The sequence below is a fragment of the Cajanus cajan genome, chromosome 4 (genome assembly GCF_000230855.2).
Source record: "Cajanus cajan strain Asha chromosome 4, NIPB_CcT2T_4, whole genome shotgun sequence".
Classification (NCBI taxonomy): Eukaryota; Viridiplantae; Streptophyta; class Magnoliopsida; order Fabales; family Fabaceae; genus Cajanus; species Cajanus cajan.
Genome location: NC_138520.1, coordinates 2903850 through 2931446, shown reverse-complemented (window position 1 = coordinate 2931446; position 27597 = coordinate 2903850). Strand labels below are relative to the sequence as shown.

Genomic DNA, 27597 nt, shown 5'->3' with positions numbered 1-27597 from the left:
TCCTGACTTCCACCTGGACATGACAAAAGATTTTTTCCAAGGGAAGTTGGTGGATATGACCTCCATTCCACCTGACCAGGAAGCCGACGAGGAGGCTCCGGCTCGGCCAGCTGGGCCGAACGAGGAGGAGACTCTGAACGAGGAGGCTGCGCCTGAGGATGGTCCAGTTCAGGGGGAGGCAGAAGTAGTGTCTTAAATGTGTTTTTTTTTTTTTTTTTGTATCCTGGGGCCGATAGCGCCCATTGATAATGTACCCTTCGATTTTAATGAAATTTCTCTGTTCTTTATGTTATAATTGACGTGATCTTTTGTGGTGATTAACAACTTAACTTGCGTGAGCCGTCTCCTTGGCCGAGAGACATCTCGGGAGGGAAAACTTGAATAATTTAATTAAAGTCACATCCTTGGCCGAGAGACATCTCGGGAGGGAAGACTTGAATAATTTAATTAAAGCCACATCCTTGGCCGAGAGACATCTCGGGAGGGAAGACTTGAATAATTTAATTAAAGCCACATCCTTGGCCGAGAGACATCTCGGGAGGGAAGACTTGAATAATTTAATTGAAGCATGAGTGATTGAATCGTGTTGTTATTGATAAATGGATGCCTCGTTAAAAACCTTGCCGGCCAAAACCTCTTTTCACTATTTTTTAAGAGGGAAAAAGACCGGTCAAGGAAAAGAGTGCACCGCGATACAATTACAGTTCGAGTATTACAAATTCGAATTTAACTGTAGTATGTCTTTAGGTGGGTAGAATTCCAGGTTCTTGGAATAACCTTGCCGGACAGCTCTTCTAGCTTGTACGCCCCATTGTGGAGTGCATGTCGTATCCGGAATGGTCCATCCCAATTGGCAGAGAGCTTTCCTTCAGAAGAGTTACGCCTGGCTACCCCCGTTGCTCGCCACACAAGGTCGCCCTCGTGAAAAGTTCTCGGCTTTAGATTGGAATTAAAGCGCCGAGTCATTCGCTGTTTGCATGCCTCGGCCACCACCTGTGCCTTGTCCCGCACTTACTCGAGGACATCGAGTTCGGCTCGGAGTGCGTCGTCGTTAGATTCCTCCTGAAAGCTTTGTCGCCGGAAAGATGGTTCTCCAACCTCAACCGGGATCATCGCATCAGTGCCGTATGTGAGGCGGAAGGGTGTTTCTCTATTAGTGGATTGTGGTGTACACCGGTACGCCCAGAGAACCTCTGGCAATTCATCGGCCCACACTCCTTTTGCTGAGCCGAGTCTTCTTTTTAATTCGGTCAGGATAACCTTGTTGGCTGCTTCGGCTTGGCCGTTTGACTGAGGGTGCTCCACAGATGTGAATCTATGCCGAATGCCAAGGTTTTCGAGGAATGAGTTGAACTTTTTGTCTGTAAATTGTAAGCCGTTATCCGAGATGATGGCATATGGGATGCCAAAACGGGTGATGATGTTCTTCCATACAAACTTTTGGACGTTAGCCGCAGAGATGCAGGCGAGCGGCTCGGCCTCAATCCACTTTGTGAAGTAATCTACTGCCACGAGGAGGAACTTGACCTGTCCCTTTGCCACGGGGAACGGGCCAAGTACGTCAATGCCCCATAAAGCAAACGACCATGGTGAGCTGATACTGTGCAGCTCGGCGGCGGAGGCATGGATAAGGTTTCCATGTCGCTGACATTGTATGCAACGTTTGACGAACTCAGCGCAATCCCCCTTCAGAGTTGGCCAATAATAACCGGCTCGTGATACTTTTGCAGCTAGGGTACGGCCTCCGGAATGGGACCCACATATACCTTCATGAACTTCCCGCATCACATAATCCGCCTGCGAGTTATCAATGCATTTAAGCAACGGAGTGGAGAATCCTCGCCTGTAGAGGTCGTTAGCCACTATGGAGTACCGAGCGGCCTGAGTGCGAAGCTTTTTTGCCTCCTTCGGATCGGTGGGCAACTCTTGTCGAAGGATGTAGTTCCGAATAGGAGTCATCCAGTTCGGTGTGTCAGTATCGGCCGCCATGCATTCAATCGCCACACTTGGGGCAGGGACTTCCAGGTGAATGGTTGTTCTCAGTTGTCCTGGTTTTCGACTACTAGCAAGCCGAGCCAACTGATCGGCTCGTTCGTTGGTGCTCCTGGGAACGTGTCGGATTTGTAAGTCAGTGAAATCCTCTTTGAGCTTCTGGAAGAGGTGGTAGTACTGCAACAAATTAGCATCCTTAATTTGAAAATTGTCGTTGACTTGTTCGGCCACGATCTTTGAATTGGTACAGCATATGACCTTTGTCACACCCATCTCAGCTGCTAGTCTCATACCGGCCAGCAGTGCTTCGTACTCGGCTTGGTTATTAGATGCCCGAAAACCGAACCGGAGTGACTGTTCGATCGTGATGCCCGATGGGCTGGCTAGAATTATTCCCGCCCCGCTTCCCTGTGCACAGGATGAGCCGTCGACATGCATTGTCCACGGCTCGTCGTGAAAACTACCTGCTGGAGTAAGCTCATTGACGAAATCGGCCAAATGCTGTGATTTGATGGGTCCTCTCGGCTCGAACGATATGTCAAACTCTGATAGTTCGACCGACCAGGCCATCATCCTGCCAGCGACTTCCGGTTTACGAAGAACTTTCGCAATCGGACAGTCGGTTCGGACAACCACCCTATGACTCTAGAAGTATTGCCTGAGCCTGCGAGCCGTGTAGACGAGCGCTAGAGTTACCTTTTCGATTAACTGGTAACGCTTCTCGGCTTCTTGCAGTGTTCGACTGGTGAAGTATATCGGCCTTTGATCCCTCTGTTCCTGTATTAAGACAGCGCTGACCGAATGCCCTGACACGGCAAGGTAAATGACCATGTCGGAGCCGGCAGTAGGTGTGGACAGTATGGGAGGTGAACTAAGACGATGCTTAAACTGTTGGAACGCTTCTTCACATTCAAGAGTCCATGTAAACTGCTTTGCTTTCTTCAGCAGGGCGAGGATAGGTTGAGATATCTCGGCAAGCCGGGGAAGAAACCGTGAAAGCGAAGTCAGCCGCCCTGCCAACTTTTGTACATCTTTGAGAGTGGTGGGACTCTTCATCTCCAGTATGGCTTGGCACTTGTCTGGGTTTGCCTCGATGCCCCGGCTGGACAACATGAATCCCAAAAATTTTCCACCCGATACGCCGAACACACATTTTTCGGGGTTCAGCCTCATTTGGTGTTGTCTGAGTGCTTGGAATACCTCGGCCAGGTGGCGTACATGGGCAGAAACTTCATCAGATTTGACGACCATGTCATCAACATAAACTTCGAGGCACTGACCAATCTGACTATGGAAAATTTAATTCATCAGGCGCTGGTATGTGGCACCGGCGTTCTTCAGACCGAACGGCATTACACGGTAGCAAAAGTTGGCTGTCTCGGTGATGAATGCTGTTTTGTCTTCGTCGTGAGGGTGCATGCGAATTTGGTTATACCCCGAATACGCGTCTAAGAAAGATAGGAACCGGTGGCCAGACGCCCCATCTACGAGACGATCAATATTGGGCAACGGGTAGGCGTCTTTCGGGCAAGCTTTATTCAAGTTCGTGTAATCGGTACACATACGCCATTTCCCGTTCGGCTTTCGGACCATGACCACATTAGCTAGCCACGTCGTGTAGTGGATCTCCCGTATAAACTGTGCTTCTAATAACTTGGCTACCTCAGCATCGATTGCCGCCTTCTTCTCTTCTCCGGTCTTCCGACGCCGCTGGGCGATCGGCCTTGCCTCCCTACTAATTGAGAGCTTATGGCACAAAAACTCTGGATCGATACCCGGCATATCGGAGGGGTGCCATGCAAATAGATCTCGGTTATCAAGTATTATCTGTCCGATGGCTGCTTTCTCTTGTTCCGTCAGAACAGTTCCCAAATAAGTCAGTTGGGTATCAAGGGTTCCAACTTGGAGTGGTTGCCTTTCTTCAATAGGCTCGACCCTTTCGTCATGCCCGATTCGGGGGTCGAGGTCTATGGAGGACTGTTGGGTTACCGAGTGGACTTTCTGTGGCTCTTTGATCGTTTCGTCTTGCACTTTCGGTAGCCGCAAGCTGGCAAAGTAGCATTCGCGTGCAGTTTTTTGGTCGGCGTGCACCGTGATAACCCGTCCTGACTGTGCCGGAAACTTCATAGCTAAATGAGGAGTAGACACGATTGCTCCGAGCCGATTCAAGGATGGCCGACCGAGCAGAATGTTATAGGAGGTGCTCGCATGAACGACCACGTATTTAACCGAGATGTCTCGGTATTCCGCCCCTTCGAACCCAAATCGTGTTGATAACTTGATATATCCTTTTGTTTTGACTCGTTCACCAGAGAATCCCACCAAAGGTTCATCGTAAGGGACCAGTTCGGACTCTGGAATTCCCAACTGCTTGAACGTATTCCAATATAGTATGTCCGCTGAACTTCCTTGATCAACCAATGTCTTACGGACGATGCAATTGTGAATTTCAACGCTGATCACCATCGGATCGTCCTGATCTGGGTCGATTCCCTTGAAGTCGGCCTCTGTGAAGGTAATGGTTGGCAAACGGCAACGGTTTGTTTCCACGGCGTGGACGTGTCGGACAGCTCGCAGGTGTCTTCGTTGTGCCGACGAAGATGAGCCCCCGCCAGCAAATCCGCCAGCAATGGTGTTAATAACTCGCCGTGGCTGTGTTGCTTGTTGTTCTTCATGCCTATCCCGTGACCGACTGCGCTCTCTATACGAGCGCGTTTCTGCTCTGCGGTGTTCGGAATGGTCACGTCTCTGTGATTGTTCGCCATGTCGGGGCCGGTCGGGACGGTTCACAAATCCTTGCAACTGTCCTTGCTTGATCAAATCTTCAATTTTGTCTTTCAAGGCTGAACATTCGTCAGTTGAATGCCCACGATTGCGGTGAAATCTGCAGGATTTGGTTGTGTCGGCCCGGGGAGGGGTCGATGCTCTCTTCGGGATAGTCAGCACTTCTGAAGCCAATGCTTGTTCCAGTACTGCTGACCGGCTGGTGTTCAACGGTGTGTACTGTGTATACTTCGGACCACGGGGTGGCCGCTCGCGGGGTACGAGTTCTTTTGGACGTCCGCGAAAATTGTTTTCTATTGGCTTTTCTGTCTTGCTCACCACTTCTGCTCTGGCCTGGTTGCGAAACTCGGCTAGTTCTTCCATCTGCATATACTTGTCGGCCCTGCGCCGAAGGTTATCCATGTTTGCCGGTGGCTTTTTACAAATACTGTTGGCGAAGGGACCTGGCTTCAACGCGGTGGTTAGATGGTGTAAGGCGACGGCTGGGTTGAGGTCCCTGATCTCTAATGCCGCTTTGTTGAATCGGCTCATGAACGCCCGGAGAGACTCATTTTTCTCCTGGCGGATGCTAACTAGTGATAGAGAAGTCAACTGGTGTGGTCGGCTTGTAGCGAACTGGATGGTAAACTGAGAAGCTAAGGTGCCGAATGAGTCGATCGAGTTGGCCGGGAGCCGAGTGAACCAGCTCAACGCTCGTCCTTTTAGCGACGTCGGGAAAATTCGGCACAGGGTGGCGTCATCGGTGGTGCTTAATGTGACCTGAGTCAAGAACATGTCAACATGTTCATCTGGATCGGTGGTTCCATCGTACTTGTCGAGAGACAAAGACTTCCAATTGTCAAGGAGGGCGGACTGCATGATATTGGGTGTAAAGGGATGTCGGTGTGACCCTGCCGGCATGGGCTGTATTGGTCGGCTGGCCGAGGCGTGGGCAGCAGGGGCAACAGAAGTATAAGGGACCGAGGTGTGCTGGCCATGCGAATGGAACGACCCCTGAGTGTGGTTTGTCTCGGAGGGCTTCCATGTAGGATCGTGGTATTGGTTCTTGAGGGCGGCATTTTCCGCCCGCAGCGCAGCCATTTCGGCCGCATCTCTCTCCCGCTGTTGCTTCATAGCGGCCATCTCCTCCTTCATCTGTCGCATCATACTGTTCAAGTTTGTCTCTTCCGTCGTCTCGGCTCCTGAATGATGCTCGTCCTCGGACTGGTGTTCTTCAACGTTATTCTTTCTCGTCTTCACCATTCTTTCAATAATAATCTCGGAATAGCTCTCGGTTCGGCCCCACGGTGGGCGCCAAAATGTACCTGCCTGAGGGTACACTCGTAATCTTCAGGGGAATATGAGGACCGAACGAGAGCTTTAGGTGGATTCTTCGGAGGGGGAGGTACCTGCAAAAGATACTCCGATGCTTAAGTCAGTGTGGGCACGATTTTCTAGGGTAATGAATGAACAGTGACATACCTTGTTACGTGTGACCTATTTATAGCATCTGACATGGGCCTGAGCGTGATGGGCCCTCTCAGATATTTACCAAATTAGGTAATACGGTACTAATTGGTCGTTTAGGCTTTAATCATGTACTTACCTTTCTTGATTGTGATTACTTGTTATGACTTGCTTAACCCTTCGGCAAGAGGCCGAGCCGGCTAATCGATACTAGTCGGAACGGCAAATGACCGAACCGTCTAGTCCGTATACGGCAGCCTGTATACTTCCGGTATGTTCTATGTCGGAACGGTACCTGACTGAGCCGACACGATGAATGATGGTGGTCCATATTTGCATTAACCGGACTGATGTCGGTTCTCGGCCTCATGCCGAGCCGACGTCGATGGTGATGCTTGTACGTGGCTATGCATGGGTGTCTGACGAAATGGCACGTGTTGGCCCACGTGACCGATACGGTCTCTCCGGTACAATTACTAAATGAAGCTTTCTCGTTTTAAATCTTGAAACTATAAATTTTCAAATAAATTTCTGCAAATACTTCATCAAATATATTAGTTTAAAATTTAAAAATTTGTGTGACTTAAATAATATTAATATATATTTAAAGACTAAAATAATATATAATAAGTGATTAATTTTAAGGATTTAGATAAAATAATTAGAAACTTTAAAAATTTATTTGCAATTTTCTTAATTTTAAGAACTAATAAGAGAACCTGTTAAATTTTCAATTAACTGAATTTAAGAAATAATATTTAAAAAATAAAAATGAAAATACATAAAAAATAAATAAAATAAAATGAGTTATTCAATTTGGGGAGAGAAAATATATCTTAAAAATCCTTCACAATGAAGTTTATTTTCTAACACAAATTATATCGACTTGTCAATGGTCTCTACACTTAACGTCATAATTACTAAAAGTGAAAATAAAATAGACAATCACCTAATGATAATATTTATTAATGAATACTCTACAATTAATACAAAAAGACATATCTACAATTGAATTGAAACAATATATATATATATATATATATATATATATGTGTGTGTGTGTGTGTGTGTGTGTGTGTGTGTGTGTGTGTGTGTGTGTGTGTGTGTGTGTGTGTGTGTGTGTGTGTGTGTGTGTGTGTGTGTGTGTGTGTGTGTGTGTGTGTGTGTGTGTGTGTGTGTGTGTGTGTGTGTGTGTGTGTGTGTGTGTGTGTGTGTGTGTGTGTGTGTGTGTGTGTGTGTGTGTGTGTGTGTGTGTGTGTGTGTGTGTGTGTGTGTGTGTGTGTGTGTGAAAATATATAATAATCCATATAATTGAAAATGCAAGCCTAGATATTTGTCAAACACAGTTATACGAAAGCTACATAGCAATAGCATCAAAGGATAACACTTCATCATCCGCCAAATAGGTCTAGTATGATCATCATAATCTAACTACATGAAAACACATAAGGATAAGCTAAAGTTCAAAGAAATTACTATATACAACAAAAGAAATATGGGCAATAAGATACATCATCACATTTCATATTTAAACAACATCAACACCACAATACATTCAACACTATCATCATAAACAACTCAACCTACTGCAAGACAATGTCAACTAGACAACACAATATCAACAACTCAACTTACAACACAATCTACACATTTCATCTCAAGTGAGTACCACATTTGAACAACTTAATTTAATCCACATCATATGCACTACACTACAACTATATGCATCGTCACACATTTCAACCAAAAGATCTCCTATAACACATGTGAGTAGTTTAAATGACCTGATCATACCGAACCAACAATGCAATGTGATCTTTTTGGGTTTGCTATATCAATAACAAATTTGGATAGATGTCACCACAACACAGTTTGGTTTCTTAGATGTTATACCACTAAATTAGGAAGTATAATATTTCTATCAAGGTAGAACAATTTAGGTATGAATCTACCATGACATTAGCTAGCTTAATTAAGTTTCTTATGAGATTAACTACCAAATACCCTTCAAATACTACACCCCTTAGATACTCAGTTAGGAACTAAGTCTCTGACTTCGTACTTTACTCAAATTGGTCACTTGTAATCAGTAGAACTCAACTTGGGCCCTATCATTATTGCTTTATACATGCATGTCTCGACCTTGCCCACATATAGTACCAACTAAAGTCCTAAAAGAGACTCAACTATCCTTTTTAAAGGTTAACTTTCCGAGAAGAGTTTTTCTAACAAATTGAGCTCTCAAAGCACCACAACATAATATTCCCACAATGAAATATGCAACTTTTAAAACATCTTCTCTAGTCCTAGATTAATCAACATAACTTTCAACGCCTTGCCTAAATGTCTAAAGAATTATCAACATTCATCATCTCAACAACACAGCAACAACATGCATAAAGCATATTAAACACAACTACACAACTATACAACATACACTCATATCAACTTTCAACCATTAATACTCTCTAGATATCATCATATATCAATGTATATAAAATAAACAACACATAACAATTTAAAACATGCAATAGGTTAATCTATTATACTTAGTTTCACAAACTGTGAAATTAAATAGCTAGTTTTCATCAAGCAGCTAGCGCCATCGAGGCAAGAAACTCTTTGTCTCACCCATACTCAGTGTTACATAACTCATGTTTGACGTGGATAAGGTAGAGACCCCTAGGACCTCATGTCTAACATGGCAAAGTCCCACATCATTTCAAGTAAAGAGTTTTTACTTGACTAACATCCAACGTCACCATACTAACGCCCAACGTCGTTTAGGCAGAGAGTTTTGGCTTAGCCACGCAGGACGCCACTTAACTAGGGATCTGGCATCACCAAATCATAGACCTTCTAGTGCTCTTACACACGACACAATTCAAACCATGCTCGGTGACATTTCAACACAAGACAAGTCTTTCTCCTCATGTCCAACACCACTATTTTTATGCCCAACGTGAAACAAGACATAGGCTTTTGGTTGGAATTGCACCTAACACTATAAAGGTGCGCTAAGTGTGACCCAAGTTCTACACTATTGGCTGTTGGTTCTCAACAATATATTAGATATTTGATGTGTAGAATAGTTCCTCTATTCTTAAGTATATAAGGCATTGGTGCAGCCTCTGTTTTGTAATGCTGACAGAGAGAACAAATTTGTTATCAATTTCTTAAGAGAAATTTAATCCCAGTGGCTGCCCCGTGGATTTAGACTGATTGAGTGCATTGCTCTAAGTCGAACCACGTATATTGTTGTGTGTTCTTCTTTCCTAATCTTTCTCTCTTAATTTTTCTTGTTTGTTTCTTGTTTTAAAAGAATTTAACAGGGAGTGAATCTCGTGTGTGTTTATCATCTCATTCTTGGCGTAACAAGTGGTGCGGTGAGCGTGGAACGTCTAGCTATGGGTTCAGCCAAATATGAGGTGGAAAAATTCACTGGTCAAAACGACTTTGGTCTATGGCGATTAAAGATGAGAGCCCTTCTTGTTCATCAAGGGTTGGTTGATGCTCTTGCTGGTGAAGCCAAGGCCGAAAATGCTACGGTTGATGAGGAAAGGAAGAAAATGCAAGAAAAGGCCCACAGTGCTATTATCCTGAGTCTTGGTGATAAAGTCCTTAGGCAAGTCTCTAAGGAAAAGACTGCTGCAGGGATTTGGTCTAAACTCGAAAGTTTGTATATGACCAAATCTTTAGTAAATAGACTTTATTTGAAGCAATCTTTGTATTCTTTTAAGATGAATGAGGATAAACCAGTGGGTGAACAATTAGACCACTTTAATAAGTTGATTTTGGATCTTGAGAATATTGATGTCACCATAGACGATGAGGATCAAGCTTTGTTATTGTTGTGTTCCTTACCTAGGGCCTATTCCCACTTCAAAGAAACCATGTTATTTGGAAGAGACTCGGTATCAATTGATGAGGTTCAAGCTGCCATTAACTCAAAGGAGTTGAATGAAAGGAAGGAGAAAAAGCCCACAGTAAATGGTGAAGGATTGACAGCTAAGGGCAAGACCTCCAAGAAATATAGTAAACTTGATAAGAAGAAACCAAAGTCAGAAAAACAGAAAGATGGTGGAGAATCCACCTTCACAATCAGGTGTTATCATTGCAAGAAAGAGGGTCACACAAGGAAGGTATGTCCTGAAAGGCTTGTTAATGGTGGAAACAAAGAAAGAGGAAAATATTCTGCAAATGCTGTTACTGTACAAGATGAGGGTTATGAATCAGCTGAAGCTCTGGTTGTGTCTAAAGATATTTCAGAATTAGAGTGGATAATGGATTCAGGGTGTTCATGGCATATGACACCACATAGATCATGGTTTGAGAATTTTTCTGATCAAGCAGATGGTCTAGTTCTCTTGGGAAACAATAAGCCCTGCAAAATTAAGGGAATTGGATCCATTAGATTCAGGTTTCATGATGGAATTGAAAGGGTCCTCACTGATGTTCGATATGTTCCTGACCTTAAGAGAAATTTAATCTCTCTTGGTGAATTTGATAAAAAGGGGTATGTGTTCCAAGGCCAAGAGGGGATTCTTAATGTTGTAAAAAATTCTGTTGTTGTTATGAGGGGAATCATGAAGAATGGTTTGTATTCTGTTGATGGTGAAGTTATCACTGGATCAGCTGCTACTGCATCTAGAAAGCTCCTGTCAAAGACGGAATTATGGCATAAGAGATTGGGGCATGTAAGTGAGAAAGGATTAATTGAACTAGCCAAACAGGACCTGCTGTGTGGAGACAAAGTAGAGAAGTTGAAGTTTGTGAACACTGTGTGTATGGGAAATCCTGTAGGACAAAATTCAGTACTGGACAGAAAAATACAAAAGGTATTTTGGATTATGTTCATGCGGATTTATGGGGACCAACAAAAACCGCTTCTCATTCTGGTGCTAGATACTTCTTGAGCATTGTTGATGATTACTCAAGGAAGCTTTGGATAATCATCCAGAAAACCAAGGATGAAGCTCTTGAAAACTTTAAGAGCTGGAAGATTCTGGTTGAAAATCAAACTGGCAGAAAAATCAAATGTCTTAGAACTGACAATGGTCTTGAGTTTTGCTCAAATTCTTTTAATCAATTTTGTAAAGAAAATGGAATTGCGAGGCACAAAACAGTTGCTGGTACGCCGCAACAAAATGGATTGGCAGAAAGATTCAATAGAACCATATTGGAGAGAGTAAGGTGTATGTTGCTTAGTGCAAGCCTGCCAAAGGTGTTCTGGGCAGAGGCAGCCATGACTGCTGCATATCTCATAAATAGGTGCCCCTCAACAGCCCTGAATCTAAAAACACCTGAACAAGTCTGGTCTGGTCACACACCAAGTCTTAAACACTTAAAAGTGTTTGGCTGTGTTGCCTATGCTCACATTAAGCAAGACAAGTTGGAGCCTAGAGCTGTTAAATGCATTTTTATAGGCTATCCTGAAGGAGTTAAAGGCTATAGGCTATGGTGTTTGGAAGCTGGATTTAGAAAATGCATTGTGAGTCGTGATGTCATTTTCAATGAAGAGGAAATGGCTTACAAACTAAATCAAGGCGCTGATATGGAAAATACTAACCTGGATAAAGTCATTGATCATGAAAATCTTGATTTTGAGGTGGAGCCTGAGATGAAAACTCTTAAAGCCCAAGAAATTGCTACGTCATTAGAAGGGGATGAATCTGAATTTGAGCATGGAGAAGATCAAAGCTATCAACTAGCTAGAGATAGAACCAGGAGGCAAATCAAGCCACCCGAAAGGTACGGCTATGCAGATTTGATTGCATTTGCTTTAATAACTGCCAGTGAGGTTTTGGAGGGAGACCCTATGGATCTAGAATCTGTCCTTGTTAGTAAGGAGAAACAGAGTTGGCTGAATGCCATGAAAGAAGAGATGAAATCTCTGCATGACAACCATACATGGAAGCTGATTAAGAAGCCAATTGGTTCTAGAGTGGTCAGTTGTAAGTGGTTGTTCAATAAGAAAGAAGGCATCCAAGGTGTTGAACCAGCCAGATACAAGGCCAGGCTTGTAGCTCGTGGATTCACTCAAAAGGAGGGAGTTGACTTCAATGAAGTGTTCTCACCTGTTGTGAAACATAGGTCCATAAGGATCCTATTGTCTATGGTGGCAACTCTAGACCTTGAGCTAGAACAGATGGATGTTAAAACAGCCTTCCTATATGGGAAACTAGATGAAGAAATCCTAATGCAGCAACCTGAAGGTTTTGTAGAAAAAGGAAAAGAGGATCATGTTTGTAAATTGAATAAATCACTCTATGGATTAAAGCAATCCCCCAGGCAGTGGAATAGGAGGTTTGATGAATTTATGACCAAGATTAGCTTCAATAGAAGTCAATATGATAATTGTGTCTACTTTAAATTCCCTGATAATGCAGTGCTGATTATTCTTTTGCTTTACGTTAATGATATCCTAATAGCAAGCAACAAGAAGGATGAATTAATCAAAGTAAAATTTGACCTGTGCAAGGAATTTGAAATGAAAGATTTGGGGCCTGCTAAGAAGATTCTAGGGATTGAAATCAAAAGAGACAGAAGGAAGAATCTATTGCATCTGTCTCAAGAAACTTATCTCAAAAGGGTTCTAGAGAAGTTTGGAATGTCTAACTCTAAACCTGTAATCACCCCTATGTCACATCAATTCAAACTCAGCTCAAACCAATCACCAAAGACTCATGAAGAGGTTGTTTACATGAAGAACATTCCATATGCAAGTGTGGTAGGATCTCTCATGTATGCTATGGTATGTACTAGGCCTGATATAGCATATGCAATAAGCATTGTGAGTAGATTTATGGCAAATCCAGGCAAGTCTCACTGGCAGGCAGTCAAATGGATATTGAGGTACATAAAGGGTTCAATTGGAAGGGCTCTTGTCTATGGTGGAACTAACAATGACACAAAGGCAGTGGCTATTGAAGGTTTTGTAGACTCTGATTATGCTGGCTGTCTTGATTCCAGAAAGTCCCTCACAGGTTTTGTATTTACAATTTTTGGTACTGCAATAAGCTAGAAAGCTACACTTCAAAAGGTAGTAGCTTTATCAACCACAGAGGCTGAGTACATAGCTCTTGCAGAGGCAGTAAAGGAATCTATATGGCTTGAAGGCATTGCAAGAGAATTGAGGCTACAAGACAAGGTGATCACAGTTCACTGTGACAGTCAGAGTGCCATTCATTTGTCCAAGAATTCTCTGCACCATGAGAGGACAAAACACATTGACATCAAGCTGCACTTTGTCAGAGAAGTCATTGATAGGGGGGCTGTGATAGTGAAGAAGATATCAACAGATCATAATCCTGCTGATATGATTACAAAAACGGTTCCCAGCACAAAGTTTTATCACTGTCTAAACTTGATTAAGCTGCATGGTGATTGAATGTTTGAAGCTGTTCTGCTACTGTTTGTTCTCTGTTGCTGTTTTTGAACCAAGGTGGAGATTGTTGGCTGTTGGTTCTCAACAATATATTAGATATTTGATGTGTAGAATAGTTCCTCTATTCTTAAGTATATAAGGCATTGGTGCAGCCTCTGTTTTGTAATGCTGACAAAGAGAACAAATTTGTTATCAATTTCTTAAGAGAAATTTAATCCCAGTGGCTGCCCCGTGGATGTAGACTGATTGAGTGCATTGCTCTAAGTCGAACCACGTATATTGTTGTGTGTTCTTCTTTCCTAATCTTTCTCTCTTAATTTTTCTTGTTTGTTTCTTGTTTTAAAAGAATTTAACAGGGAGTGAATCTCGTGTGTGTTTATCATCTCATTCTTGGCGTAACATACACTAATGTAGGACACGTATCAACCTCTCCTTCACTTGAAATTCAATAAAACCAATATGCAATGCAATATTCCACATACATTCACTATGAGTCAACACATTTACAACATAATTTTAACATGCAACTCCAATTGATCGATAAGAATCATCAAATTCTCAAACCACACATGCTTCACAAATAACCAACTTGATTTCACTCATTCAATCCCAACCTAAACAACATATTATGATTAAGTGAAAATTAAATCAACATGTAACTCATTTGAATTCAACAAAAGGATTGTTCCAAGCTTCCCTTACCTTATAATCGAAGTGAAACGGGAAAGAAAGGAAGAAGAACTCTAAAACACTTGCATGAATCCACAACAATGCGATTCAAAGGGAAGGATTATCCTTATAAGAGGAGAGTTAGAGATGAAGAAAACTTACGATTTCAGGACTTATCTCTCTAAGTTTCTGAAGCCTCGAACTTATGAAGCTTAATTTTAAACAAAAGTATTAACTTTCTTCAAGGTTAAACTGGACATCTACATAAAAAAAAATTCTAAACTACTAAAACTCATAAAAAGCTTTGAATTCTAGAGTTTTCCAGCACTATACAACAGTTTAACACAATAATATATAATTAATTAAATAATAACAATACTTGAAGATCCACGGTGCTACATAAATACTTTTGTTGATCGTATAAATTGAAGTATTTAATTTATATTTAGATTCACAAAATCACGAAGTGATAAATTATTTTACTTATAATTTAAATCAAAATGTGTTATAAAGTATAAACTTATAACCATTTTTGGTGATAAGTGATTTAATTGATAAATATTTTCTTTCTCGACCGCTTCTTGACTCTTAATTCAATTTTAATCAATATATGATTACACACGCTGGAATAAAGTGTGTGGAGATTTTTTTTTTCCTTCACTTTTGTGGAGTCTTTGGCAGTATAACAATGGTTGTTTAAATTAATTTACATAAACCTTGTGAATTTCTTAAGTTTTATTTTTTTACATGTATCTCTAAATTTTTTTTTCAAACTAACACCACTTTAACCTTGTTGCTAATATATGTTCAGGGTTTAATTCCTAGTTCATATGTACGAAGAAAAACATTTGTTGAAAAATATAAAAATCTTAAATAGATTTTAGTATCTTAAAAAATCAGTCTTTAATTTTTAAGTTATAAATACCTTATTTAAAAAACAACTAGCTCCTCTTTAAACATCAACAACATGTTGTCAAATAAAAATAACACCAACATTATTACTTTTTTTTGTTGGTAAATACATTATTACTTGAAAATAGTCACAATCATATTATAATAATAACACGATTACTTTCAAACTTTGAAAGGGTCAGGGCATCTGCTAGACAACGTAACAAATATAAAATAAAACTTTAAAAATTGACCCACGACTCAGATTGTTAAAAAACCAATCAGAACATTAATCCGATACTTTAATATACCCAATAGTAACTGTCAGAAAAAAAAAACACTAGCTTATATATGATCCAAGTTTTAATGTTTTATGTTTTTTAGTCAACTTCTTCCCATTTCTCTAATTAAATACAAGATTCTATCGGTAGATTAGCCATTGAAAACAATTTATTATTATTTCTATTAAACTGTCGTCTTCATTCTGACTTTTGAGGGACGAAAAAAGAAATCCAGTTCATATTACATATATATGCTGTGATTTATTATTATTTTTCATCAAGTTTGTCAACTTGCACTAATATTTGTTTATTAACTTACTTAATTCGATTAAACATATCATTCATGGTGGTGAACATAAGGTATTTTTGAAAAGGAAACCTCTTACACTAAGCCTATATAGGCTTTATATGTTTGGATATGTGTTCGTTACTTCGTTTAGAACATAGGCACTCCAACGTAATTTCTTTGTAACTTTTGCTATGAATGTACTTTAGAAGTGGCTGGACGGATTCCCAAACAATCTATAAAGGGTTTAGCAAAATTATATATTATGATGTTAAAGTATAATTTGTCTATATCCACAACATGCTCAACCGAGAATTTCAGATACAATGATACACATCACTTAAAGCAACAAGGTAGCTAACCAGCTGCCAAATTTTTCTTTAGCTATTTTTTTTTTTTTAAATGAGAAGCATAATCTAATGATTTTTTTACAACGAAAAAAATATAATTTTACTGAAAATGATAAGTCCAATTTTTTTGATAAAGATTAATTTTCGATAACAAAATTATAGATACTTCATATTAATAATATCATTAAAAAATAATTTTTTAAAATAATATATTGACAAATAAAAATACATTCTTCAATGAAAAATAATAATTTCAAAAGTCATCCATCTTCTTCTACTAATGTGACCACAAGAGCATGGTGCTCAACTACTAAACAAATATTCTTTCAAGTTTTGATATTTCCCCCAACTGCCAAGTACAAACAGCCTATTCCACCTTTGCATCACTTATATCATATGCTTTTCTTGCGTCCAGCTGATCAAAATATTAGAAATAGAAGAATGTTAATTAGTAACATATTTTTAATATATTTTTATTAAAAATTCTAAAATTTTATGTTTTTTATATTTTATTTAATGATTTTTCTTATAAATTTTGCATAATAATGTATTTGAAAGAACTAGAGACAGATTAAATCTGCAATACAAAAGTAAATAGCCAAAAAACATATTTCAATTTTTTTTCTTACTAAGTAAGAACAAAAATGTTCAATTAAACAAATTGGGCGTGTCAAAAAAAAAAAAAAAAGGCGAGAAGCGTAAACCTCAAGATAAGCAAGTAGATTACATTATTTGTTTCTTTCCCAACCTAACATTCCAGAGTTTACCAACCATACTTGAAGTTTACACATAATTATTTTTTTAACTTGATAATTAGGCCAAACACTCATTACGAAGTGACTCGATGTATGAGGGTCCAACGGGATAAGTAACATATGTATTTCATCAGTTATGCTAGCTTGTGATTAATTAGGAATAGAAACAGGAATTTGATGAAGTTAATTTTATAAAGATTGAACTTTACTTAATTCCCCATATTAAAGTTATAAATTGATTTGTTTACATAATGTAAAACACTTTTTAGAATAAGATCTAGATTCGGCGGAACTATTCGTGATAACTGTATGTTAATGGATTTTAGGATATTTTGGCAGTTGTGGTAGACTAACTTCAACGCAAACCTTTATGATATTTATCATGATATAACGTTGGCATGGAAAAAAGTTTCAGACTTATCATTTGAGTCTAACTCCCAAACAAAATTATCTTTGATCTCAAAATGTGTCGAGAAAACTCATCTTTATGCAGCTATCATCGATAAGGTTCATCCTTTCAATACCATGGATTGGAGTATTATCTTTCATCTCATCAATAAAAAAAAATAAGAAATCTAAAATCTAAAAGCGTGTGGTTCAGCGACAAAAGTTAATCCACATTTAAGTAAGGTCAGAGGTTTAAATCCTACCTTGTATATACAGCTGTATTAAATTTTGGGGCCAGCTATTACACCTTTTGAAATATCTCCAACATAACGAAGAGATTAATCACTGCTATCAGCGGTGGATACTACATGGACGAACAAAAAATAATAATAATAATAATAATAATAATAATAATAATAATTTGTCTGGATTTTCTGGTTAAAGAAGGTGCTATAGCAATAGCCTTGACTTTTGGAACACTTTTTGTTTTTTATTTTTATTTTTAAAATCCCATTCGAACCTTGTTTAGCAACTACCGCTACATAGACGTTTTCAGCATTTTTAAATTGATGTTGTTCACGTCAATATTAAAAAGAAATATTTTAACACCATTATTATATAACTAATGTAAAAGTACGTGTTTTTCTTAAAAAAATCTTGTTCTTTTTTAACAATCTCAAACCTGTAAACAAAACTCAAACAAACAATCTCATCGGTAGCAGAAAAATAAAATGAAAGTTAAACAAATTTGTAGAAATAAATGAAAATGAAAATTAAACAATATGAAATAAAAACGAAAAATGAAACCAACAATGGTAGAAATGGGTTAATTGTAAGGGCAAGACAAAATGAAAAATAAAAATAAGGGAAGAATGAAATTGAAAATGACACACTTAGAGTTGTTTATAAGCAACTCCCATTGGAGATGCTCTTAATGATTGTCGTCTGAGATCATAAATATCGTTGAAAGTCTTAAATGATGACAAAATTATAAGAAAAAATTGTCTAACATGCTTATGACACTGTCGACGTTGTTAAAAAAGATTCACACTAAATTTTGAAGAGAAAAATGAGAGGATGAGAGAGCTAAAATGAATTTTGGAAATGATTTTAAAAATTACTTTTTTATTTCGATTATCGATTGAACTGCATCGATTAAACATATATATGATATTCTATATTTGTTCCAAAGGAACTGATGAAAAATGTTTTCAAAAATTTTAATTATGCTATCGTGATTGTTATTATTTCAGTTTTTTTTTGTTCGTTCCTGGAATATTCACGGCCGATAGCAGTAACTAATCTCCTCACTATGTTGGAGGCACCAATCCCAAAAAGTGAGATAACTGGCCCCAAGATTTAACACGGCTGCATACACAAGGCAGAATTCGAACTCCTGACCTTGGCACCATGTATTAGTGTTAGTGATGCTTTGGCACCATGTATTTACAAAAAATGTAGATTTTTTTTATGTACCTTCACGGAAATACAAGAGTAATTTTATTCTTATTCCTAAAGTTTATAACTTGCATCTTTCAAGTCTTCGGTTATAAGTGGTTGGCTTATTCGATATACTTTTTAAATGAAAAATAAATGTTTTTTTAAGGTTAGATTAAACTCTTATTTAAAATTTTATTTTGCAATGATATACATTTTTTAAAAAATGTATATATATTTTTAAATAAACTAACTAACTAAAGTTATATGTAAGTTATTTGATTTGAATTCTCTAAAACTTGTAAGATTGTTAACAAGAAAATCACCAATTTATATTCTAATAAATATATGATTAGTTTAATTATGTTCTTAATTTTTAAATACTGTAATTATGATATTTAATTTCATAAAATTTTAATTAAGCAATTTTAGTTTCTCAAGAATTACAATTGTTTAATTTTAATTTCTTAATTTTTAATTTAGTAATTTTAGTCTTTAAGTATTATAATTATATGTAGAAATGATAGCAAGATGAAGTAAATACTAGCTACTAGCTTCCCATTACCTACCCTCATTAAGCGCGAGTTAGTGGGTATTCATAATTTTTTTTAATATATTTATGGCTATCCACAAATACCAGTAAATATTTGAGAAAATGTAAAATTTTAAATAAAAGAGTAAGAAATAAAATAAAAGTTAAATTAAATAATTTTAAAACATATATTTATATTAAAAAAATTGTAACATATATTTGTACTAAATAAATTAATAATTATGACACATACATTTAGTGTAAAATTAAATTTAACTAAACAACTTTATATATAATTAAGAATATTTATAATTTTTTAAAGTGTAGATACTTGCAAATATAAGTACCTTATAATTCATCCTTGTTCCATTATTAAATGAGTATTTATTTAATTATCCATTTAAAATTTATTTTATCTATAAATATCTAATTAATTTTTTTTTTCATTTCTAATAATATAATTTTAATTCATCAAGTATCACAATTATACAATTTTGGACCAATTTAAATTACGTATACTATTATTTTCATATATATATATATATATATAATCTAATATATATATATAATATTATTACTAAAATCAATAATATATGTAATTTTTACTTGAATAACTAAAATTATACAATTACAATATTAGAAAGATTAAAGTTATTCAATTAGAATTTAAAAGACTAAAATTGATAACTACAATACTTAAAAAAAAATAAAATTAGTTAATTAAAATTTGAGAGATAAAATTTACACAATACTTAAAAAAAATATTTAACCTTGCAAAATTATGTAAACACATATATCAACGGTTAATTCTTTTAAAGTGAATTACTTTAAACTCAGTTTATTCATAACCATAAAACTAAAATATACATAAGTTTATTTATAATTATGTTAACCAATCTATAAATATAACCATTAGGGTGGGTGGGTGGGTGGGTGGGGAAGGGTTGGGGCAGTTAGAAGCATGAAGACCTAGGTTCAATTCTCATTGCGATCATCTTTGTAATCTTTTTTATCTTTACAAAAAAAAAAAAACAATCTATAAATATTATAAAGGAATACATTTTAGTAACCACCCTTTTGGTCTTTACTTTTTAGTAGACCTTTATACCATGTAAATTTTTTTTTTTATATATCTTTTATAATTTCTAATATTTATCTGTATATAATTATAAAATGTACAAAGTGTCTCCATCATGTAGTATTTAATGTAATATTTAATAAGGGAGATTTCAACATGAAGCCAAACACGTGAAAAAACTCCGTCATCCATAATTATTGATATTTTGCATACATAAACGGGGAAGCCCTATTTGAAGGAAGAGGCCGGCAATGCTTGATGGGCTTTGTTAAATAGTGCTCCGCTAAAAACCCATAATAATGCTACAAATGGCCGAGTCTGGCCCAAAACACGGCTACAGAAAAAAAAAAAAAAAACAGGAAGCTGCACTAAAGTCATTTCCGGGTTCAACTGTGCTCTCTCTGTAAAGTGTGTGAGCAACTCTTCATTGAGGTAGCGCACGGTGTAGTAATAGTTTCCGCGTCCAAGAAATAGCAATGCAAGCTGCATCTTCAGGCATCGGATACGGTCTAAAATATCAGGTCCAAGTCCAACCCACAAAACCCTCACAATTTTTCTTCATCGATCTAATTAGTAATTATTCCCTTTCTTATACTCTCTAATGTTATAGGCTAGATGCATATCGGATGTGAAGGCAGACACGGATCACACTAGCTTCCTCGCTGGCACTCTCAGCCTCAAAGAGGAAAATGAGGTACATAACTCGCTTTCTCGCGCTCCAATTATCGTTTGATCCTTATAGAGTGTGAATCGTTCCATCATAGGTGCATCTGATTCGGCTTTCCTCGAGTGGAACCGAATTGTTCTGCGAGGGATTGTTCTCTCACCCAAACGAGATCTGGGACCTTGTCTCTTGTCCGTTTGATCAACGGATCTTTTCAACCGTCTACTCTAACGGTAATCAACCACTTCTTTTAGCTTTTTACATGCCTATGTTCAACCGTATTTGAGAAATTTTCACACTGTATACTGAGATAGTTTGTGCTTCTTGTGCATCATTTTAACACTTCTGATTGCCTTTATGTTCTTAAAGGTGAAACGTATGGGGCAGCAATATGGCAGATCCCCGAGTTATATGGCGAGTTGAATTCACCTCAGCTAGAGAGAATCACCTCGCTTGACACTGATTCTGGGAAGATTAAATGGTGAGTTTGCAATTCCTTATGCAGACTTTTTGCTTTGGACTCTGGAACAATGTTTCGGATGTACTATGTCATTGTCTGGATTTTTAGATGATTATCCGAAGATGTGAAACTATTTATGTGGGGAACATAGTCAAATGCTGATATTAAGCAAGGTGTAATGTTTCTAGTTTAAACTGCTGGACTACCCTTTTGGCTATATCCTGCAAATTTGCTTGTATTATTTAGGCATAATTGTAGTTTTGGTTCCTCTATTATGATCAACGTGTGTGATTGACTGATTGCTCCCCATGATTTTTGGAAGCAATCAATCTCTATTTTCCTAATTAAAGAAATCAGATCCTTGTACTGGCATGTCGTTCAATTACTAATAGAAGTTAATGACGTGACCAATAATTTACATTTGACATATTAATGAACTCATCGGTGATTTTAGCTTAATTAAATCCTCAATGTAAATAAAATATTCAGTGATACATCTATAAGTATAGAAAAACGATATATATTTAAATAGACTAAGGCTACCAGTGGGTCCATTAAGGTGCTTTACTCAGTAAAATGTCAAGTCATGTACGTAAATCGTTGGTCATGTCACTAACTTTTATAAGCAACTGGATACTAGATTGACAAGGAACTTGAAATTTCAATTAGAAAATTTGGGAGATTTGATTGCTGTAAAAATAGTTGGGTCCCAAAATTGGAATATAGAATGTAATTAAGCCTATTCTTTAATCTTTAATAATCTCCCTGTTTACTATATGTTTATTAAACACTTTGAATTTGATACATTGATTTGTATTCCTTGCTAAATATTCACCACAAAACAGTATTCTTTGGTGGCCATCTGGAAGGCATGATAAATTGATCAGCATTAACGAGGAAAACCTGTACTTGTGGAATTTAGATGTTTCAAAGAAAACTGCACAGGTATGAAGTTCATGGCATGGTATACCTTTTGTGACACGAGCACATTGAAAAAAAATGCATATGTACATACTACACACATGAAGCCCATTTCCGTAGAAAATAACATGTAGTCATTATTCAAGTTACCATAATTTGTTATAATAAACAAATAAATGAACCTTAAATAGGAAGAGGAAGAAAACATGACTATATGGGAATGTAAACAAGGAATGATCATTTGGTTTCGTGCGTCCAAGAAGCACATAGTTTCTCTCTGGTCTCTTGGTGTTTATAATTCAAAAGTAATTGCAAAAATATTTTAGAATTTACATTTCTTTATTTGTTATATGTGAACAATTAGTCAGTTCATTTTTGTTATTGAATCTTATAAAGTTACTTGAATGAGAGGCATTATAGAAAATGAATGGTTGATGATGAGTGAAGATATAGGTCAATGGACTTCCCAAAACAAATTTGTGTTGCTCAAGTTGATGATAAAAGTGATTCAGAAGACCATACATATCATCCCTAATGGATCTAATTTTGTCCCCTTATAAGGGTTTGGAAAATCCGATATTAATATTACTTTCCAATTTCATTGCAAGTCAAACACCACAAAATTTTCTGGGAAGTTGGTGTTAAATAATATCATATGTAACTGTGGTTCAGAAATTTAGGACTCAAGATCTAGTTGGGGCTTTAATAATCATCTTAGAATGTGAGTTTGGACCTAACTCAACTCTATAGAATCCGCTTGTGAGGTGAGAGTTGTCCCCCTACTTATAAACTATTTATTTACCTTATCTCTAGTTGATATGGAATTTGGCTTCTTCCCAATAATCATAGACTGGTGTGATTATGGTCTCTACTATTTGTAAATGCCTGGAATTTTCGATGATTTTGACTTAGTTCATCCACTGCCCCAATATATGCAAACAAACCCAGGTACAATCACAAGATTCAGCTGGTATGCTGCACAAGTTATCTGGAGGGGCATGGGATCCACATGATGTGAGTTCCGTTGCTGCAACTTGTGAATCATATCTCCAATTTTGGGATGTCAGAACAATGAAGTATGTAATGTTCATATAACATCATTCAGTTTTTACTGGTTTATTATAGTTGATGCATGATAATATTCCATCACATTGAGCAAAATTGTGATATTATGGTTGCATTTGTTCCTTTCTTCCCCAAATAAAGGAGTTGGTTTAGTTTTGTTTGAACTTCGAATTATGCAGTAATATGATCTTAGGCATCCTGAAAAATTATTCAATAATTTTTAGAAGTTAATGTATTTGCAACTGTTTTCCCTTTTGGTTAAGCAAATACTTGTTTCATGTGGAGTTCAGGATTGGGGGTGCTCGGAGAGGAATATACATCCCCTGAAACCAATAGTTTTTTTGTCTGAATTGGTACTCCCAGGAATTTCATGTCTACTGATAGGATTCTTTGAATCACAGGAAGACTATGTCAGTCGAGTGTTCCCATGTATGCAGTGTTGATTATCATCCCCAAAAGCAGCACATACTTGTAAGAGTTGAACTTTGTTATCCTCATTATAATGATATATGTTTATACCTTCCCTTAATTCTGGTTTTTATAATATCTTTTGGGATAATATGTGTTCTTAAACATTTTTTGAAATTCACCAATTATTTAACTATTTTTGCTTTTGTCTTTGAAATATTAAAATACTTTGATTTGCATTGCATGATTTTTCTCACTTCTATTACTCATCGAGTTTACAGAAACAACTGTCTTTTGAGATGGTAGTATTCTTCCACCTTTTGTTCATGTTGACAAAATTGAATTGCTGTTTCATTGTTTTGTACAGGTTACTGCAGAACATGAGTCTGGGATACACATTTGGGATCTAAGAAAACCTAAAGTTCCCATCCAAGAGCTTCCAGGACATACTCATTGGTACCTACCATGTATAGTTGCAAAGCTGATTTTTGTATTTTAGCCATATTCCTAGTGCCATGTCCCAATTTTCTATCAATATCTAGTGAATAAATGAAAGAAAAGAAAACCAAAAAAAAAAAAAAAGCAGAGAGGGAAACAACTGCTCTATTTTCAAGGATTTCCATATGTACAACCATACCTTTAAAGCACAAGTAAATATTTTTTTTCGTTAAAAACTGTCTAAAATGAAAATATATTACTCCCTTCAAGAAAGAGATGCTTAAATTATTTGGACTGAAATATAAGTAAATTTCAACCTATTCAACTTTATTTAACACTCTTATTCCAAAAATAACCCCAAGAAAATAAATGAGAATACTATTTACAATAAATGTGATTAAGAATATTTTAGAAAATGTAATGTATGTTTTATATGAAAACATGAAAACTAAATGAATTTAACTAACTTCCTTAATTTGGTAAAATTATATTTGTTTTGCTTATCTGATTTAGGGGGAGTATTTGATATTATTCTTTTAGACATCTGATTGGCAGTCTGTATTACTTATATTGCCAGGACATGGACTGTCAAGTGTAACCCAGAGTATGATGGAATGATCTTGGTTCGCCCTCTCCTCTCTCTGTGTCTCTGTCTCTCCTTTTGACACACATATACAGGGATATAGTTCCTTTGACGTAACCTTGTTTCTAAAGTGAAGGACCAAGGGTGTATCTATCCTTGTTTTATTTTAAAAGTGGATGGTGATCTTAAACAATGAAAATTTGACAGTGGATACACCCTTAGTTGCTAGATATAAACTTGCTATAGAGAAGTTTTTTCCTTCACTCGCATGTGCATGCATACAAGCACATGCATTTTTAACGGCTTCTAAATATCTTGCTGGTGTCCATTTGTTGGTGAAAGTTAGTTTGTGTACTAAATTATCATGTTAAGGGGATATTTAGTTATTTGTCGTGGAATGTTGATGTTACAGAGTGCTGGTACAGATTCAACTGTCAACTTGTGGCTCGCCTCAACAAATCATGATGAGTTCACAACTGAAAGGTCGTCTTATTATCTTAAGTTATTCATATTACATTTTATTTTATGACTAGTTTTTTTATTCATCTCTACTTACTCTTTAGCAGACAAACAGATTCAACTGCCCGATGGGTTGATCCATTGCTTAATACGTACAGTGATTATGAAGACAGCATTTATGGTAAGAGGTTCAAATTTTTTAAACCATGATCTTTATAGGGCATGTTTGGAAAATTACATCATGTCAAATTTGATCCACATTCCAGAAAAGCAAATTATTATAGCTTCAGCTTTTGCCTATTTTTGACGTTGTTTTTTTAGCTCTAATGTGTGAACAAAATGTCATTCCAAACATGCAGATAGACTCCTTTATGAAATTTTTTATTCATGTTACAGGGCTCACGTGGAGTTCTCGTGAACCATGGATCTTTGCATCATTATCCTATGATGGAAGGGTAAGTTGACAACTAAATCTTTAGGCAAATTCTCAATGGTAGATGATAATTCTTTTCATGGAAAAATATACATAAAACAATTCTTCTTTGGGTGTCAAATTTGCTCAGTTTCTTATATCTTACTGTTACACACTCCGTTTGGGTAATGAATTTTCCTGCTGGTAGGGTTGCCAATAATCCAATAGCATACATATGGTCATAAGATCATACTACATTGTTAAAAACTTATATTTATTAGCAAAAGTATAGTTGCCTGTTTTATTATCTGCCCGTGATTAGACCTTGGATTGGGTAGAATGACAATCTAAATCAGTGACTTTCTTAAAGCATAGATAACAATTCGATGGATGTTTCGTGCATTTTTCTTCTCTACATTCATCAATAATCATCTCATTAATTTAACATTTCATTTTCAAAACAGGTTGTTGTAGAATCAGTAAAGCCTTTCATTGCCAAAAAATGAAGTTCAACACCAATTTCCATGTTGCTATCATTTATCATCTTCTTGTGTAAGTCGGTAATTTCCTGCCTCTCGGGTCTCGAGATGAACAGACGAGTGAAAGACCCATGTCTTTATTGCATCATGCCACTGTTGGTAGATTTGACGAAGCTGAACAAGTTTGATGTTACATGTGCATTACATCTTTGACGAGAAAGCGTTGATATTTCTTTTTAACCTTTCAACGTTGAATTGATTTAGCCTGGATTGTGTTTGTAGCTTATTCTTTGACTTGACATCCATGTTATGTAATTCATGGCTTCATTGTATAATCTATGAAACTACTAGTTCATACGAGTTCTTTCTGTATCCCGAGTTGTGAAACCTCTTCCCTTATTTTATTTTGCCGCCCCTTGCCAATTAATTTATGGTTCTATTATGAGTTCATATATTCATATATCCAATTTTTCTTACAACTTACTTATATTCCATTTTCTTATCTCTTTATTTTCTATTATCATATTATTTGCTACATTTATTGTTACCAATTTTTTTTTGTTACATTTATCAGTTTTTCTTGCATCTTTTTTTTTTTCTTCTCTTTATCTTTCTTTTCCTTCAATTAGTTGAAATTATAAAAAAAATCAATATCAAAATATTATATATTATTTATTTATTTTTGTATACATCTTAATATCTTAATATATATATATATATCAAAATAAAGGTGATAATTGTTTTTGTTCTATTTTACAGTATTGTTCACAGAATGTTTTCTATTAATTTATAACTAGTTCTTTAATTTATGGTGAGGCTGAGCGCTACACGTTTTGTGTTAGTCAAATTAGTGGATGATGTGACATTGTGGATGTCTGATTTTCATCAATCGTGGTGTAATTAGTTTGATCCACATAACATACAGCTACTGAATCTGAATTGTTATCGAGACCTATCCAAGTGCGAAACTCGAGCATCGAAATGATCATATCATATTGGAAATCATTTGCTGTCCATGTAGTTGGCGTGCGTCTGTGGTGGGGAATATAACATTTGATCATTTGGATTTTACTCTTCAAAGTCTTGGCAACAAGGCATTGGCAAAAGGAAATCTAACAATAGAATTTGACAAACTCACGGCTTCTGTGATTGTTGAAAGTATTAGTTTAAAGAGAGTATTATTCAATCAATTCCATATCAGCTAGTGAAGTGGGTGGCTAGAGTAAATTCTGCTGCTACGCCTTTTTTTGTTCTGGCTCTCAAATGGATCATTTAATATAATAAAACACAGATAGCATCGTTTGGTCTCCTCGTGAAGGAGCAATCAGACTTGTTAGATGATTTTGTTTTGGGTGCCACGTGGAGAGCTTAATCACCACGAATTTTGTGCATCTTTCTCGTACCACGTCAGCGTGCACTCGGGTTGAGTCAGC

General features: G+C 36.9%; 3 protein-coding genes across 3 annotated transcripts; 1 reads left to right on the top strand and 2 right to left on the bottom strand.

The window, feature by feature from the left end:
- Positions 1-1011: 1011 nt before the first annotated feature.
- LOC145957005 (uncharacterized) lies at positions 1012-2562 on the bottom strand. The gene has a single exon (XM_083073238.1). It carries the CDS (start codon positions 2560-2562, stop codon positions 1012-1014), a length of 1551 nt encoding a protein of 516 aa, XP_082929364.1.
- A 729-nt stretch (positions 2563-3291) lies between these two features.
- Positions 3292-6018, bottom strand: LOC145957004 (uncharacterized). The gene has a single exon (XM_083073237.1). The coding sequence runs from the start codon at positions 6016-6018 to the stop codon at positions 3292-3294; it is 2727 nt and encodes a 908-aa protein (XP_082929363.1).
- A 14619-nt stretch (positions 6019-20637) lies between these two features.
- Positions 20638-26536, top strand: DWA2 (DWD (DDB1-binding WD40 protein) hypersensitive to ABA 2). The gene is made up of 13 exons (XM_020363786.3): positions 20638-20796; positions 20886-20969; positions 21040-21172; positions 21309-21420; positions 22245-22344; positions 23269-23396; positions 23787-23856; positions 24161-24249; positions 24809-24854; positions 25227-25297; positions 25381-25454; positions 25670-25728; positions 26150-26536. Exons 1-13 carry the CDS (start codon positions 20752-20754, stop codon positions 26189-26191), a joined length of 1053 nt encoding a protein of 350 aa, XP_020219375.1. The 5' UTR covers positions 20638-20751; the 3' UTR covers positions 26192-26536.
- The last annotated feature ends 1061 nt before the right edge of the window (positions 26537-27597 follow it).